The following is a 19,288-nucleotide window of genomic DNA, read 5'->3' on the forward strand; positions in this document are numbered from 1 at the left end:
TTAATTTTCTATTTTTAAGTAAAGAACTCGCGATACTTTTATGAAAAAAAATTTGGTGGGAATAGTCTAAGTACGTAGACTATATCCTCAAAATTAAATTTAAAGTATAATTGCAACTTCTATACCTATTTAAAATTTTGAATAAACAAATACTGTTCTAGTTTGCGAATTTCTAAGATAAATGATTTAATAAGAATAAATAAAGTATGTTCTGCTAATTGATGCAAGAATAGTATCACAATATCTTTAAAGTATTAATCAACTGATATTTTTAAGTAACACAGCTAAGGAAAATGAAATTGTATTGTATACAAAAGTTGTAATAACATCTAAACTCGTACGACGAACAATAATCGTGATATATGCAAAGATTTGATACTCATGACCTTTGACTTCTACTATCTCACCATGACTTTTAGTTCTTTATTTACATTTTCTAGATGATGTTGTATACTAGTTTTTATTTTACCGTCTTAAGTTCTATATTTTGGTCAATTTGTCTGATAATTTGGATAGATTACGTTTACAAATATTTTTGAAGTTATGAATGTAATGCTAACATCCGCTACATGGTATTATAATTTAAACTCAAATTTCGAACGAAATCTCCAAATCTGTACATAAAATGATAAGAATTTCATAATTTAAAATTGTTTTCCAAAAAGTCATATGTGGAGTATTTTTAAATTGCGCTAAAACGCGTTAAAAGCTCAGTTATTTTTTAAAATAAATTTTAATTTCATTTGTTAACGAATCTGCAAAGAGACATATATTTATTGTTGAAAACACGATAGAGTCGAAAAGAAACAAGATAGAAAACTGAAATACCTATTTTGCCAAAATATTTTTTTGACCCATTAAAAATGCGAAATATCGGTCAACGATTTCACCCATATTATGCCCTATTCAGAAAATTACTATATTGCTTAAAAAAGCATCTATAGCGATGAAATTCAATATAAAAAGTTTTATTGGAAATGTATATGTCAAAATTTATGAGGATCGGTATATAATTGAATCTATCCCTCATAAAAAGTCTCCTCTGAGAATGACTTTAAAGCTTATAATGTACAGCAATATAGCAACAAAATTCAACATAATCAAGGTTTAAAGGAACTAAAATATCTCTGTCAGATTTTATGATAATTGGTTCATAATTGACCATAAGTCTCATATAAGATCCCGTACAGAAAATTACTTTAACGCTCATAACTGTCTCCATAATACCATAGTATTATAACATAGTTCCACTTTAGAAAATGAATTTGTTATTTTAATGTCCAAATATAAACATAAAACAAATAAAAATAATTTTGTTTACTTTTTTCTTAATTTGGTTATTTTTTATTCGAATTTTGGTTAGAAAAGAAATTTTGTTGTGGCAACACTGATTGTTTTATTTTTCGTCGGGTTGTTTTCTTTGTGTGCGTCTAAAATCAGCTTTTGTTTTTTAATTGTTTGGAGAGGGATTTATATAAAATACGGCTAAAAAATCATTGAAATCGTTTTGTGCGAAAGAGAGGGAAATAGTTTTTTGCTTGTGACGGCTCTGTATACCCTGTGGTTATAGTGAAGTTTTTATCTGTTTAGTTAAAAAATACCTTTTAGGCGACGTAAGTTATACATAAAGAAACATGTTCGATCCTGGAAAGTATGGCCTTAGGCCAGATTTTCAGCTAACTAAGTTTTCTACGTTACGAGGGTGAGGTTGTAAAATCCCCCAAGATACTTTGCTAAAGTATCTTCAGGGAACAGAAATACTACAACTGACCAACTTACAAGAAAAAGTAAATGATGACTATGATTATATTGGTGAGTAAAATAATAATATTAAATTTTATTAGTTATATAATAACACATGAAGTTTATCGTAATTATTAGGTTCAGGAATGGATTGCGCAGTTGTGCCCCTTAAAAAGTATAAAAATATTTCACTTATACAAACGGTCGACTTCTTTTACCCATTGGTAGATGATCCTCATGCAATGGGGAAAATCGCATTCGCCAATGTTGTAAGTGACGTTTACGCCGTTGGCGTAACTGATCTTGACAAACTTAACCTTATTATAACAGCTCCCGAAGAATTAAAAGAAGAGGAAAGAAATATAATAATGCCAATGATAGCTACCGGCTTTCAAGAATCAGCAAAATTAGCTGGATGCAAGGTTCATGTACAAAATATCCATGTAAATCCATGGTGTATAATTGGTGGTATTGCAACGGCTGTAGTAAAAAAAGATGAGGTCATCATGTAAGTATAAACATTTTATTATCAGAATAGTTTTATAAAATGTAATCATGTTTTATATGTAATTAGGGTGTTTTTTGTAACGTAATGTCTTTCATTGTATCTCGAAGGGAGTTCGAATTTTAATTTTACATTATCCTTTTATTACATTAAGGGGTAAAGTATTCATCATAGGTCAACCCCTTTCTGTTCTTAAGCTATGCTTAAGTTTCGACACTATTTGCAATAACAAAAATTATGCAGATTCAAATATTTGATAGACCTCAATAAACTTATATTCTTTTTTGGGTCTGAACGTTGTAAAATATTTACATATTTTTTAATTTAAACACGAACATATCAATTTTAGAGGATTTATAGAACTTTTAATCAGAGAAACATTTTAGCGAAGAAAGAAACATACCATGATGTAATAAGGTAATAATAAGGTAAGGTGAGAGAGTTTCGGCAACAAACACAATAACAAAGAATATAAAGAAATTGGGGCTTGTCAGTTGGTACCTAAAGGAGTTGTCATTTGGTACCTAACTCTAAGAATTTATTGGCACAATTTCTATATAAGCATTGTGGCTCCAACCACTTTCACCACTGATTCAAACCTACATAGTTTCATAAAAACGTACTTAAAATTTTTAGGAAAAATATAAAATATTTAAATGTATATTTTCGCAGATTTTTTTATCTTTTTGTTGCACATTTGATCTGTAAACATTTAATAAATACATTTTTTATTTTGCTTATTCTCATATTTGCAAAACATTATGATTATTTTATATTTATTTCCCATTTTCAATACCAAAATTTACAACTTTGCTTTTTTATTGTTATTATAATTTCTCAAAATGAATTGTCAAAAAATTAAAAAATATATACAGTGAATCAACTAAGTAATTTGCGTATGTAAAATTTTATAAATTTTAAGAAAAAACTTTATCTGAACAGTTATTTATAGAAATTTGTTTGTGGTATTTTTTAAAGAATATTTTATATATTAATTTTCTACCATAAAAAGTAAAATCGTGATATTAATTAAAGAGATTTTTGATAAAATGCCGTTCCACTCTAGGAGACTTTTTTGGGAATCTTTTGATTTTGCGTGAGAGAAAAATAAAGAATATCATTCATCTCTCTCGCGGTACGGAGTTTCCCGTTCTCGGAAACTTGTTTTGTTTTATTATTCTTTTCATTCGTACAACAAATAAACAATAAACACATAGTTTCTGAAACAAAAGTTTATATGTGTTGGCATTAAGGAAACTTCAAAAGAGAATTAAGAAAAAGTTTCTCAACAAAAGTTTCCTAGTGTGGAGGAGGTCTTAGGTACTTTTTGACAGCGTTTAATTTCTTAGGGCAAGTTTTTCTGATAAAGATAATCTTCATTGTTTGGTTAAACCTGGTTTAATATATGTTTCGTGTTTTTCAGTTATTAGTAAAGATACTTATCTTATTTTAAATGAGTGTAATTGGCCAATTAAACTCAAGTTATAAGTAAGAAAACACAATTAATAAAAACAATAAAATAATGATTTCGTAAGAACAAAAACATAATATTTTAAGTAAATTGCAATTTTCTGATTTGTTTTGTTTTATTATTTATTGTTTTAAATGTTTATTTAACATTTTTCCAAAATTTTCCATTTTACAAAAGTATTATTTGCAAAAAACAGCTGTTCATTGTTTATGTTTTTGAGTGAAAAGTTGGCAATACTAACAAAGTTAACTGAAGTTAAATCTAAATCTGAAAAACACCGCCTAAATTTGTTCCGAGTTTAATCTAACAGCAAGTTAAGCCTAGTTTAACTGAGGAGTAAGAAACCCGCCCTTAGTGTTCAGTGCTAGCAAATACAATAAATGAAATTTTCTTTACAACTGGCATCACTGATGACAATGAGGATTGAACCTTGACATAAATGATAGGGATCAGTGGATCGAACAATTTGTCACTGTAATAAGTTGCTTTTCAAGAGAATCCTGGAACAGTAGAATGGATTAAAAAATATCAATCCTTATATCCAATATTTGATATAAGGGCTACCAAGATACCTAATTTTATCGCGGTATTGTTCATTTAGGACCTTTGTCCATAAGTGGGCAGGTTACTAGGTTTTATCTGGGAAATTAGTAATTTTTTAGACTGGGTATTTATATTGTTGTTTTAAAGTTTTGTATATACAAATAAATCCATGTTAAACATTCGAAATAGTAGAACACTTTTCGTTAATTCGAATATTCATTATATAAAAATTACAGAGATCTACCCAGCAAAAATAAAATGAAGTACTTCAAAAAAAAAAAAAAAAAAAAAAAAACATTTATCACCACTTCAGAAGTAGCATTTTTTAACTTTTGTTGAAGTGATGTTTTTTTACTTCTAAAAAAAGCAAAAAGAATCCATTTCGCACTTGAATTTTTACTACTGTGATGATTAATATTGGATCTTACACTTTTAAAATGGTCTTTTATTACATGTTTGCGAAGAATTTATGATCACTAAAATTTTATCATATTTATGGATGCTAGAAGCTTTTAAATAATTTTTGACCATTTATTTTAATATTGTGATGACAAATAATTTAATATAATAAAATACTAACGAATAAAAATTGTGATAAATCACAGTCTCTATACGTTAAAAAGTACATTATTTAAAATAAAAATATAGCAACACAAATGCGATCCGATTGATTCTCTTGTGTGAGGGACCGATTCTGTTCAGCAAACTTCAACGGACTTGTTTTATGATCATAAAGCCATGGTCACAAAATATCCATACATACTTTGTTTAATATTGTACATACGTATATACCTAATTATTATGTATCTTTATTTGCAGCAATAGTGTTATAACCAAAGAATAATAATAAGGACTATGACATTATTTTAGAACAATAACATTCCCCTCTCTTCAGAAGAGTTCTGTGTAAATTCAACACACTTGTGACAAATCAATTCTCTCATAATGCTTCAAGAGTTTTCGGCAAAATTACGCAATTTTTTACTAACACGAAATTATTCGTTATTTTTTACACAAATTATTGCATTTAGCAACACAAAATATTTTTATTTTCCTCAAATTAAAAAAATATATATTTTTTTTTAAATTCTTTGATAATTAATTTATGTGTGTTGAAATTAATATTGAACAAACGGAATTATACATTTTGGTATTGGAAATAAAAAAAAAAGTATTAAAAATAAAATTATTTTTTTCCAAAAAGACATTTAAAGTCTTAAAAATTGTTAATTAATTGTTTACTGATCAGACGTGGGCATATTTTAAATTACTTCGCAAAGAAAATACAAATGATTTATGCGATGCTCGATATATGCAATACTCGATATTAGGAACAGTTCTTTAAAATCGATGATTTTCCTACCCAGAACTATTGCTAGGGAAGGTTTAGGGATGTTATGAATCTTATTTAGTACTTTCCTAAAATTGGTCATGTTTGCAGCCGTTACACAACTTTCTTTTTTAGAACAAATTCTTCCTTAGTTGTATTATATTAATATACAGAAATAATTTATTTTTCATTGTATTCGCATTGTAAAATGCGTGTAATTTATTTATTTATGTTAATATTATTTGAGTCAAATTAATTGTATTCTATAATACTAAATTTTCACTTCATAATAATTTAAAAAACAAAAAAAAAAAAAAAAATTATTTCTGTGAAGGACTTCAGATGTTACGAATTTGAAATCAAATTAAAAGGATATCCTTCCTATGACTAGCCTGTGTTAAAATCATAACTTTTTCATTACTTCCATGGAGTAAATTCTATTTCTTTTCGCTTCTTTGGAAGTTATTTTTTTGCTGGGAATATATAATTCAAACTGTACTGATTTTTTATATGATTTATCTTTTCTAATTTAGGCCTCACAATGCTAAAGATGGAGATCATCTCATTTTAACGAAGCCATTAGGAACGCAGTTAGCAACAAATGCATATCTATGGCTTAAAGAAAGAAATGATAAATATTTAATGTTGGCGGAACAATTTACTGACGACGACATAAAAGAAACATATCAAACGGCAGTTAATACCATGGCTTATTTAAATAAAACTGGTAAGTGCATCACATTGTAGAAAAAATATGTACGTTTAACATCTGTTTTTTTTTTTTTTTTTTTTAAATTCACATAATTTTTATTCGTAAATGTTCACATACATCAAATAAATGTTAGAAATTGTTATAAGCCAATTTTAATCGTCTGATTTATTTTCTTCCAAACATTATGAATAATTTATGTATATAAAAAATATTGAAAACATCTCTGCGAAGTTGAGACAGCAATGTAATGAACATCAAGAAGTGAAACTCTCTATTTTTTACGACAAAGACACTCTTCTCACAGTTCTGTGGATTATTTCAAATAATAATGCATTTAAGTTATTTATCTTAGTTCGGAAATATTTAAACAATTTGTTGAAAAAAGTGATTTTCTAAAAGAGGGGTTATATTTAGGCAATGGTAAATATGGGCAAATCCTTACAAATTTTAGTCCATGGCTTTTCGTTTACATTACAGTTATGTATGCTGGATTTCATCGTGATACTATTGTTTATAAGTTAATTATTGACCTTCAAGTCATTTTCTGAAGTGGACTTTGTATGCGGGATAGGGTCAAATAAAGTCCGATAATTACGAGAATCGGTAGTATTATTAAGACGTATATAGAACTAAGTTTTGCCGATTTCAACATAATTATGAACTTAAAAGCCCATTCCGGTGTATGGGGGCTAGGTGAAATAATAGACCGATGTCAACCATTTTCAATAGGATTTGTCCTTGGGCGTGTGTACCAAATTTCATTCAATTGTCCTGAAAATTGTGACCTGTACCTTGTGCACAAGTTTTACAATGACAGACAGCCAGACGGACGGACTTAGCATAATCGACTCATAAAACGATTTTAAACCGATTGTTACTTTAAGGTGGGTTTAGGACTAATATTTTTATATGTTTTTGTAAACTAAATGCAAAAAAACTCCAATTCTTTTTGATTATGTAGCCACCATTTTCACTCATTTACAAAATGACATATGTACATATAATTCAAATAGTTTTATTGAAATATGAGGACATATTTTGTAAAATATTACAAAAATAATAGTTTTTCGCGAAACTCGCAGTATTCAAATCGCAGGTACAGTTTAACTATTAGAGGTGTTAACATATTTTTTCACTGTTTTATTACATAATCTATTGGCCGTAAATACCTTGGTGATATTTTAAAAATTTAAAATTTTGTTTAACAATAATAACATTCACATTTTTCAACAAACTTTTCTTTTTGTAATACTTAATTATGTACATTATGGTTCTTTAACAATAATATGTAAAATATTTACCTAATAGCAACATTCATCTCCTGAAATTTTGTTTATCTCAATATCTGGAAAGGGAAATCATTTTGGGGAGACAAGACGTACAAGATTCCAACATCGACTTTTTGGGGTCACTCTAATATATATACATATTCAGGACTATTTTAGAAAATAAACCTATATATTAATTGGCATTGTATAGAACCATTAGGAAGGAATTTTTTGAAACTCGAATGTTTAGGGGGTGAAATGGTTAAAGTTGGATCATTTAAGAAATTGGTGTTGGTTGTTGATGTTTTTTGATTCAAAATGAGCTGAAAAAATTTTATTTATTACATTCATTGGCCGTTACGTGGTGGTATGTCAAACATTTCGCAAAAATTATGTATTTATATCCTATAAATACAGTAAACAAAAACAAGTAGTTAGGCTATATATATTTTATTTATTTTCGATGTTACATACAACAAGATATAGAATCTTATAAATTACAGTATGTGATATTACAAAGTTAATGACCATATGGTGTAAATGTTTACAATAATAATATTAATAATACAAAACATATATAAAGTAAATAATTATTTAAGACAACAAAAAAAAAATTATTAGTATTATTAGGTTAGGTACAAGATAACATAAGGCATAAATATAAAGTGTAATAGTAATAGTTTGTATGAATGAAGAAAAAGTTTAACTAAAAAACTCTATCAATTTACGTTTAAATAAATTGGTAGACTTTGGTACTGGTATTATTTTAGCGTATTTCCAACAACTTGGATAAGTGCTCGTGGTAATTATTGTATTAAATATGTGAGTAATATGGCTTAGCAGAAATGGAAGGATGAGCTTAAGAAATATAGGGTGTAAGTTATCTAATCCTACAGCGTTAGATTTAACCGACATACAACACGATACCACATCGGGAGCTGTTATGCAATCAAATGCGAATTGACGTAGAGGTAACATAGTAGAGTTGTTGTGGAGTTGCCGGGTTGCAGAGTTATCAAAAGAAGGTGGTGTTAAATTGGTTTTATTAGTAAACTGCTGATTAAGATTTTCGATATCAACATCTTTGGCGACAGATGTTTTTTTAGGTCCAATACCAATTTCCTGTATTATTTGCCATCTTTTCTTGGAGTCAACTGCCGATTTAAATCGATTAGCGTAAAAGATTGATTTACATTTTCTTATGTGTTTATTTACAATTTGACGACAACGATGATATTCATCATGAAGTTCTATCGTGCGGAATCTTTTCCAACGTGCATATACTTCATTCCGTTTTTTAATTAGGCCTTTAACTGTGTTGTTAAACCAATTGAAGTTTGTTTTAATGGGTCGACAAGTACGAAGCGGAACGGTATTTCAAATATTCTGTGTAAGTTTTCGTTTAGGAAATCAATCTGGTCATCTGGTGTGGTCATGTAGTATAAATCATTCCAGTTCGTAGTAAGAACAAGATCACGTAATGTGTAAAGATCAGTGTTACGAAAGTCACGATAAGTATGGGGACTACTGTTTTGTTGTAATCCAAAGTCATAACACAAAAATATAAGGTCATGTTTCGAAAAGCAGGATGCACTAATTTGATCAAACAAAAGAACATTTTCCATATTGGTAACGATGAAGATATCAAGTAGACTAGCGTTAGTAGCAGTAAAATGTGTAGGATTTTGGTTGTTAACTATGAATAAGCCTATGCTCATTAATGAGTTTTTCAAACCAGAATTCACCAATGTATTCAAATTAAAATCACTGGCGATTATAACGTCGGCATATTGTATTGTTAGTGATTCCAGAAGTTCTAGAAAATTATCGTAACAAATGTTTTTATTTGGTCGATATACACAGCCTAGGAGGAGCTTTTTATTGCAATTAGTGATTTCAATGAGTATATGTTCAATCTTATCATTCACTGCTGATTGGGTTATTCGTTTATATGTGATATGTTTTTAATGTATATTGCGACACCGCCTCCGTATCTGTCATTTCTGATTAATTTAAAGTCATTGAGAGTAAAAAGACTATCTGGAAGTATTATATTAAACCATGTTTCGGATATACAGATAACATCAACTTTCGAGTCCTCAAACATGTATTTAAATTCATCCATTTTGTTAACTAGGCTTTGGGCGTTTAAGTGGCATATATTAAGTCCATTACGTTGTTTCGTTAGTATTCTAATCAAGTTTCTAGTACAGTCATTGGAACTAAACCCTTCATTATCCGTTAATGACAAAGAATAAGTTAAAAGTCAATGCATATTAATTAGTCGAGTATATAAATTGGTTTGCGAGATAGAGTTTATATAAAAACATATAACATAAATAGTAAAAATATGTAATGGTATGTAAAATGTAAATAATTGAATAGCATTTTTCGAACTTTGAAAGATACATATAGATTTATTGTGATTGGTTTTCTGCATCAGGAAAAAGCTGTCTAAGTTTATTAATATCATCAATGCGTATAGGTTCTTCAGCTGCGGATACTTTAATATTGACGAAGCCACGTAAAGAGAAGGCTGAATATATACGATTTTTCTTCCGTAATTCGATCGCAGCTTGTAGTATTTTAAAGTTGGAGGAAGTAAGATTCTCGTTTATAAATATTTTCCTATTCAGATTTCCATGCGATTCAAAGCCGCACATTGGGCTTTGAGATTTCTTTCTGAATAAGGCTAACGATTTTAACTCAAAGTTCTTATCATAAGGTGAAAATAATTTAACGAGTATAACCGCATCTGGTGAGTTTTGTTCCTTATTATTGTTATTTTGCAGACGGAAGAGTGATTTATAGGATGGAGTAGATATATTCAAGGCATAACATATGTTATCAAAGATGCCATTAAGATTCTCATCATTTCTGAATGGTATACCATTAATGCGAAAATCACAGGAAACTGTTAAATTTTCTTGTTTTTGCATTTGAGATTTAAGTGTCTTTATTTCAGTTTTAAGCAATTTAATTTCTGAACGCACTGTTTCGAGTTCAGTAACTCTCTCATTTACAATATGCATTTCACTCATTATATCGACAATACGATTATCTATCTCATTTAAGAGTCTATTTTCAGTGTTATTAATTTTGTTTTCAATTTCTCTTAATTTCTCATTCACTTGAAATATGATTCTATTTTCTGCATCTTTAATTGAGGATTCTAGTTTGGTAGTTATCTGTTGATATTGTTTGTCAAAACGTTTATCAAGTAAATGCATAAGACGAGTAGGAGAGAGGCAAAGGCGCGAACATTTTGCATCATTATCGAGATGAGATGAGTTTTCTCTTTTATTTGCATTACTTTCCATTGTTTTTGTTTTGTTTATTTTCTTTTCTTATCCACTTATTAAGCTTAGTGTATAGATTGTGTGTTTGCACTTTTTGTTTTGTTTTCACTTGTTTATTTATTATTATTATTTGAGTTTTGAGTTTTTTCTTTTTAACTATTCCCTTTGAACTTATTTGTAACAAGTAATTCTACAATATATTCTACTAAATTGTTTAAAAAAACGTTCTTGATTTACGAGATAATTATACTATTTTGTAGAGATTTTTTTGTAGTTTAATATGATACTACGTATGACGTGTAAAACGAATTTTTATTTAGTTTAAAAAGACAAAAACACGGAGTAAAAAAATAAAAACGTCCGGCCTTTTTGAAAACTAATACATTCTCCATATTTAAATTTAGTTTGATATGTTTGAAGAACTTCTTAAACATCTTCAGTTTTCCCATACAAGTTTTTCATTTATGTTACTTGTAAATTACCTTTTCAACACAATAACCGTAGCTTTTAAATACCGAAATAAAATAGTGATACAGATAAAAGTCAAAATACCATAATAAGTCTTAATACCGTTACCGATGCCGAAGTATGCCAAAATATCCGAAAACGTAAATAAATGTTTAAAAACGTACGTATTACGTAATAATTTTAATTAAAAAATGTTTATATTTTATTAGTTTTATCATCTATAGAATATTATCTATCCAACGAGGTATACATAAAATTTATATCAAAGGACAAGCAATAATTTTATTTACAATTTTCGAAGCCAGAATATTATCTATCCAACGAGGTATACAAAATTAATGCAATCGGATACGGTACTCGTCCATTATAACCCGAAAATTATATTAGTTTTGGTGGTGTATGCCGGCCCGCATGGCTTGGTGCGTCTAAAGTCACATATATGCAGACGGATCAGAGCGATCAATACAATTTGCTTCACAATTTGCTACACAACAGAGATATAGCCAAATTGACATAGAGGCATACGCCATAATATTCAGCGTTAACAAGTTTTATAGATATATTTTTGGTCGTAAATTTATTTTGGTAACGGGCAATAAACCTATGTCTTAGATATTCTCTCCTGCGAAAGGCAACATTATCCTGTATATCTAAAATCGTTCCTACATGAAATAGGGGTAAAAAGATCAAAAGACAACTGCAATGCCGATGGAGTTTCAAGGTTACCTGAAAATACTATTGAGGAACAGTGATGAAATTTATCTATACTGTTAAAGAATTAAGCAAAGAAACAGCAAAAGAAAAATATATTAAATTACTGAGCGATTGTCCGCAATACGGCCGTCAACGACTTCCTGCTGATCAAGGGTGCATACTACACATACGCACATATATTCCAACTTCCTTGCGTAAATGGGGTTTCGATGAATTGCATTTTAGACATTTTGGCATCAAGAAAATGACGAATTTGGCTGGTGGCCAAAACTCGACAACGATATTATGAACTTGGTATAAAATTGCATGCAGTATCAAATGTGGAGGGCTGAGCCGGTAAATCAAAAACCTATATACAACTGGAATACAAAAAACAACCCTTTTAAAGAGTACATGCTGATTTTGCAATGTCAATATTTAACAAATTTTTGTTTGTGCTGATAGATGCTTTCCAAATATCACAGCGGAAACAACAATTGAAGTTTGCCGGGATATTTCTTCTAGAATGGGTATTCCAAACGCTTTGGTTACTGATCATGGCACTCAGTTCGATTCAGAAAAATTTCATTTTTAATAAAAATGGAATCAAGCATAAACTGGGATCTTCATATCACCCTGCAACAAATGGGCTAGCAGAAAGATTTTTACAAAAGTTAAAAAACAAATTAAAAGCACTTTAAAGCCCGCCAATTTAATTTAAAACATGAAGTATCGATAATATTACTGGCGATCCATATGGAAACAGACAAATCCCAGGCGATTCTGATGTTAGGACGACAGATACGGAATCGATCAGATCTTCTATTACCACAAAATTCATAAAGGAAGAGTGAAGATGAAAAGGAAACAACAACAACAATTTCTGAGAAGGAAGAAAGGGTGGCAGTGAGAGATTATATTTCACATAGCAAGTGGCAATTTGGTAAAATAAAAAAGAGAGTTGGTGAATTAAAGTACGAAATATTGTTGGATGATGGCGATTATGGCAACGACATATTGACCAAATGAGAAAGGTTGGTAGTAATGTCGGAAATTATAAATCTCACAAATAAAATATTGACGCTAAACAACTTGAGCACCATCCACCACTTTTTTGAAATTTTTACTCAATTTCGCAGAACTGGAACTAAAATTCAAAGTTTTTTTAACAACATGGAAATCTACGCAAAATTATCTTTCTAAAGAGCATAATCATGATGACAGTTATTGCAGTAAAACTAGATTGTTGAAAATTGAGCCTTGTTTGTTTTATCCTTATAACAATACTTTGGTCTAAAATTATTTGAGTTTTTCTATAAAGTACTACCACAACAAACCAATTATACCATATTTTGGTAAAAAAAATCAAATTCGCTAAAAACGTAGTTAAATATTTTGGATTGAATTCATCTTTTATTTGTTATTTTTACATACTCGTGAATTCAAAATATTATACAATTCACAAACAGTGCCGTAACGTTTTATGTCGTAATTTTTCACAATTATTTTGTTTTTGTGTAAAAAAAATTTGTCTGTAAAATATTAATGACATATGATGATACAACAATACGATACGGCCAGTGAATTCGAAAAATGCGATATCTTTTCTATTAAAAAATATAATTGTTGATGGTTTTAAGCGTTTGTGAGGATCTTATTGCTTTCAAAGTTTCATATTTGTATATAGGTTTTATGTAGAACAAATGAAGAACAAATATTGTTAAAAATAAAAAACCTAAACCTAAAAAACCTGTTTTTATTCAAAATAATTTATTTCAAAATATTTCACTAAATTTTTAACGAGTTTCCAATTGTTATTTAAAAATGTTGTTTTTGTTATTGTAAAAAGAAATCAAACTCGTTTACCTTAAATTAAAGTTGTAAGGATAATAACTGTCATCATAATTATACTCTAATGATAATAAAAAACCTAAACCTAAAAAACCTGTTTTTATTCAAAATAATTTATTTCAAAATATTTCACTAAATTTTTAACGAGTTTCCAATTGTTATTTAAAAATGTTGTTTTTGTTATTGTAAAAAGAAATCAAACTCGTTTACCTTAAATTAAAGTTGTAAGGATAAATTAAAAAAAGTAAAATTTTCAACTTCGCTGCAGGACATTCAAGGTATCCTGTAATAACTGTCATCATAATTATACTCTAATGATAGATAATTTTATATTTATTACCATGTTGTTGAATAACTCTATGAATATTGGTCCTGTTCTGAGAAATAATGTGAAAAATATCAAAAATGTTCATAAATAAAGTTTTTACAAAAACCACAATATCTCGCAAACTAGAACTAACCGAATATTATAACAATTTTTGAACTCAGTAGGTGGAAATATATAGGAATCATCTATTTTTATTTAAAAGGCATTTTCAGTGTTGTCTAGTGTAATCGATACAGCAGTGGACACCGATGAACAAAGTACAGATTTGCCGGAGTATCCACCTGCATTAACATCACGCAAAGATATGGGCTACACCAAACTTGACGCTAATATTGACGGAGGACTTCGACGTTCTGATAAGGGCAGATGGAAACCAAAATATTTGGGAGACTTTGAGGTAGACTGAAATTGTATATATAGGGGGGATAAACTGTTGGGTTATGTGTTAACAAATATACCACAGAACTGAATTATATTAAAATCATTATATTTAATTGCTTTTGAATATGCATTGATGTGTATAGTTTTTGTCCTGAAATAAAACTGCGAAAGTATGGAACAAGATTGGTTTTATTTAATTATTCGATTAATCGAGGAAACGTTTTTGTTTTTCAATTTAGAATAAAGAATAATTCGAAAATATTTTGTCAAATAATCGAATATTCGAATAATATTGTTCTAATGTTTTATTAAAATATTGAACAAAGAATTACATTAATATTTTATAAAACAAATACTAAATAAAAAGATTTGTTTATTTACTTATTGCAGTTTATAAAAAATTTATTTAATATTTAAGTATTGAGTTAAATGCATGATATTTACAAGTGACATTAAATATGGAACGAAGAATGCTGATGAGAAGCTGGGCCGAAAATACATTCCATTCTGGTTGTGTCTAAAAATAACTTTTTCTGTATTTTGAAAAATATCATTAACTATTTGAAAAATTTTCCTGCCCCAGGTAGGATTTGAACTGGAGCCTAAAATAATAAATTATTCATCAAAAAAATGTGTTGTAGTAATTTTCTGAAAGGATTCTTGTAAGGGGCTAGGTTAAATCAGAGACAGATATTGTCCAATTTCAAAACAAAAAAAATGTGAAAAATTTCAGCTCTTCAGTCGTCCTATCGTGTTTTTAACAGACAGGCAGGCTGACGGTCGGCTAGATCATCTTATAATCTAATAAGGACAAACGGATTGACAAATACAATACACCCCCATTTTTTGATAGTGGGTATAATACTACGTTCACACGGCCAGTTGAATTACTTAATTCGGGCTCTGAATGACGATAGCTAATTAACCCCTATCCACGACACATTCGTAATTAGTTTTGACAGTTCATTGCCATGTTGTTTTTTTTCATTATTTTTTTTTTATATTAGTCTGGTGCATGATATAAAAATACGTTTGTTATATAAAAATAGGTTGGATTGACATAAATTACTAAGTATACAAACCCGTTTTTTCGTATCTTAAGATTTTGTTGCTGTTTGGTAAGTTATTTTTATTGGAATAATTATTAAATTATTCCAATAAAAACTTTTATTTGTTATTCATTCGAATAATTTTTTAAATTTAGTCGACTACTCGAACAAAAAAATATTGTAAGTTTTAATTCGAATAATTTTTAAGACAAATAATTGGCAACCCTAATTAGTACAGTCAAAAGTTGCCGTTTTTGATAAAACTTTTAGAAGTTGTATCGGATTTTTCCTTATATCTCCGTTATTTATGGAGAATAAATGATGATTTGGATTTCGAAGATATATGGGGTCTTCATAAATCTTATTTCACAAGGAAAACAGTATTTTGGAAATTACAAATGGAATGACGAAGGTGAAGGATATAAAATGTAGTTTTTTCTAACATGATTATACATTAGACTGACCAGATCTTATATAGGGAGAAAACAATGTCGGAATTTGTTCGCCTTAACCCCACAAAATGATTCCCCTTTCCAGATATTGAAATAGCCGAAATTTGAGCTCGTTTAAAACATGTAAAAAAAATCCAAATTTTGTCCAAAAAGCTATCATATGAAGCTATAAATCCAGAACGGTAAATAATAGATACAAGTATAGTAGCTCAAAACAAAGCTAATGTTGTACTTCAAAATTTATAATATATACATTTATACATAATTTTTGATACTTTTAATAAAATAGATTTACAACAGATTTTTTCTCCAAAAACGTTAGCCTGGGTTAGGTAGGAGCATACTTCGTATATTGTAATATTATGTGATAAATGTTGCTATTAGTTACATATTTTACATATTATTGTTAAAGAATCATAACATATATAGATTTAGTATTTCAAAATGTTTAGGAAATTTGAGAAAAAATTTAACTTATTTTGGAAAATATTCTAATAAAATTTGAATTCTGCGAATTTCACGAAAAAAGTAATTTTTTTTCTAATGTTTAGAAAATAATACTTTACTTATTTTAAACAAAATATTTACAGAATATTATTTCTCGGATAATATAAAATATGTCTCTGAAGTCATATATAAATCTGAAAATGCTAAGGCGTAAACTTTAGAGGTCAATATTTGCATTATTTGTAAATTCTCATTAAAACATGTCGAAATATTTATTTGTTGAGCATATTTACTAAAATTAGAAAAATTTTTAGTTTATGGTTAGATATTTTAAATAACAACAAAATATGAATATTGCTTATTTGAATGTTTTGTTATTTTTTAAATTCTAAAGAACAGTATTTTAATAGATTTATTGAATTTTGGGGTTATGTTGGATCCAAGTGCTTTGAAGGATTATTTTTTATTTAAAATATTATAAAAAATAATTTTTTTCGCTTAAGGATTATTTTTTTATTTAAAATATTATAAAAAATAGTATTTTGTGAAATTCAAATTCACCGTTCTAAATCTAACCATAACCACATCCCGGTGATATTAAAAAAAATTAAATTTAAAATTTAAATTATTTAACAAAAAATAAACTGAAAATGGAGTTTTGAAACTGCCGTGGAAAAAATATACATATAGATATATTTTATTAGAATGTTTTCCAAAATAAGTTAATTTTTTCCACATTTCCAAATCAAGTGCTTTGAGACACGTTAATGGCCTGGAGAATATTAATAACATTTACATTTTTCAACCTATATTTGTGTTTTACATCTTTTTGAAATACTAAATTTTTGTATATTATGATTCTTTAACAATAATACAGATGTAAAATATCTACCTACTAGCAAAATTTATCACTTAATAAACGAAATATGCTCCTACCGCCACCAGTTCACGTATTTGGAAAAAAAAAACTGTTGTAACTCTGTTCTACTAAAGTAACAAGAATTATGTATACAATAAAAATTTTGTACTTTGTTTTGGATACTAAGCCAAAAATTTGTATCTAATATCTGGAAATTTGTTTCATTTTTCCGAAATGCTTATTCTGTGTCATTACAATTCCTTTACAATACTGTGCAAAATGTATTGTAATAAAGTGTAAATGTAAAATAGATAAAATGGGACCATTATTCTTCTAGCCCTCGAAATTTGAGCTCGTTTAAAACATGTAAAAAAAATCCAAATTTTGTCCAAAAAGCTATCATATGAAGCTATAAATCCAGAACGGTAAATAATAGATACAAGTATAGTAGCTCAAAACAAAGCTAATGTTGTACTTCAAAATTTATAATATATACATTTATACATAATTTTTGATACTTTTAATAAAATAGATTTACAACAGATTTTTTCTCCAAAAACGTTAGCCTGGGTTAGGTAGGAGCATACTTCGTATATTGTAATATTATGTGATAAATGTTGCTATTAGTTACATATTTTACATATTATTGTTAAAGAATCATAACATATATAGATTTAGTATTTCAAAATGTTTAGGAAATTTGAGAAAAAATTTAACTTATTTTGGAAAATATTCTAATAAAATTTGAATTCTGCGAATTTCACGAAAAAGTAATTTTTTTCTAATGTTTTACAAAATAATACTTTACTTATTTTAAACAAAATATTTACAGAATATTATTTCTCGGATAATATAAAATATGTCTCTGAAGTCATATATAAAACTGAAAATGCTAAGGCGTAAACTTTAGAGGTCAATATTTGCATTATTTGTAAATTCTCATTAAAACATGTCGAAATATTTATTTGTTGAGCATATTTACTAAAATTAGAAAAATTTTTAGTTTATGGTTAGATATTTTAAATAACAACAAAATATGAATATTGCTTATTTGAATGTTTTGTTATTTTTTAAATTCTAAAGAACAGTATTTTAATAGATTTATTGAATTTTGGGGTTATGTTGGATCCAAGTGCTTTGAAGGATTATTTTTTATTTAAAATATTATAAAAAATAATTTTTCGCTTAAGGATTATTTTTTTTATTTAAAATATTATAAAAAATAGTATTTTGTGAAATTCAAATTCACCGTTCTAAATCTAACCATAACCACATCCCGGTGATATTAAAAAAAATTAAATTTAAAATTTAAATTATTTAACAAAAAATAAACTGAAAATGGAGTTTTGAAACTGCCGTGGAAAAAATATACATATAGATATATTTTATTAGAATGTTTTCCAAAATAAGTTAATTTTTTCCACATTTCCAAATCAAGTGCTTTGAGACACGTTAATGGCCTGGAGAATATTAATAACATTTACATTTTTCAACCTATATTTGTGTTTTACATCTTTTTGAAATACTAAATTTTTGTATATTGTGATTCTTTAACAATAATACAGATGTAAAATATCTACCTACTAGCAAAATTTATCACTTAATAAACGAAATATGCTCCTACCGCCACCAGTTCACGTATTTGGAAAAAAAAAACTGTTGTAACTCTGTTCTACTAAAGTAACAAGAATTATGTATACAATAAAAATTTTGTACTTTGTTTTGGATACTAAGCCAAAAATTTGTATCTAATATCTGGAAATTTGTTTCATTTTTCCGAAATGCTTATTCTGTGTCATTACAATTCCTTTACAATACTGTGCAAAATGTATTGTAATAAAGTGTAAATGTAAAATAGATAAAATGGGACCATTATTCTTCTAGCCCTC

At 27.9% G+C, this 19,288-nt stretch overlaps 1 protein-coding gene across 3 annotated transcripts in view; it reads left to right on the forward strand.

Moving 5' to 3' along the window:
• The first annotated feature begins 1,434 nt into the window (after positions 1–1,434).
• The window catches only part of LOC111684226 (selenide, water dikinase 2), a 35,737-nt gene continuing 17,883 nt past the window's right edge, over positions 1,435–19,288 (forward strand). Inside the window, exons 1-3 of one of the 3 annotated variants that reach the window (XM_046956278.1) lie at positions 1,435–1,812; positions 1,882–2,251; positions 6,126–6,319. In XM_046956278.1, coding sequence (XP_046812234.1) covers positions 1,635–1,812; positions 1,882–2,251; positions 6,126–6,319 — 742 coding nt within the window. In that variant the 5' untranslated portion in view covers positions 1,435–1,634. Of the gene's footprint in view, positions 1,813–1,864; positions 2,252–6,125; positions 6,320–19,288 lie in introns of all 3 variants that reach the window. The other 2 variants (XM_023446354.2, XM_046956279.1) reach the window with 2 other exon arrangements.

This window comes from Lucilia cuprina, chromosome 2 (genome assembly GCF_022045245.1).
Source record: "Lucilia cuprina isolate Lc7/37 chromosome 2, ASM2204524v1, whole genome shotgun sequence".
Lineage (NCBI taxonomy): Eukaryota > Metazoa > Arthropoda > Insecta > Diptera > Calliphoridae > Lucilia > Lucilia cuprina.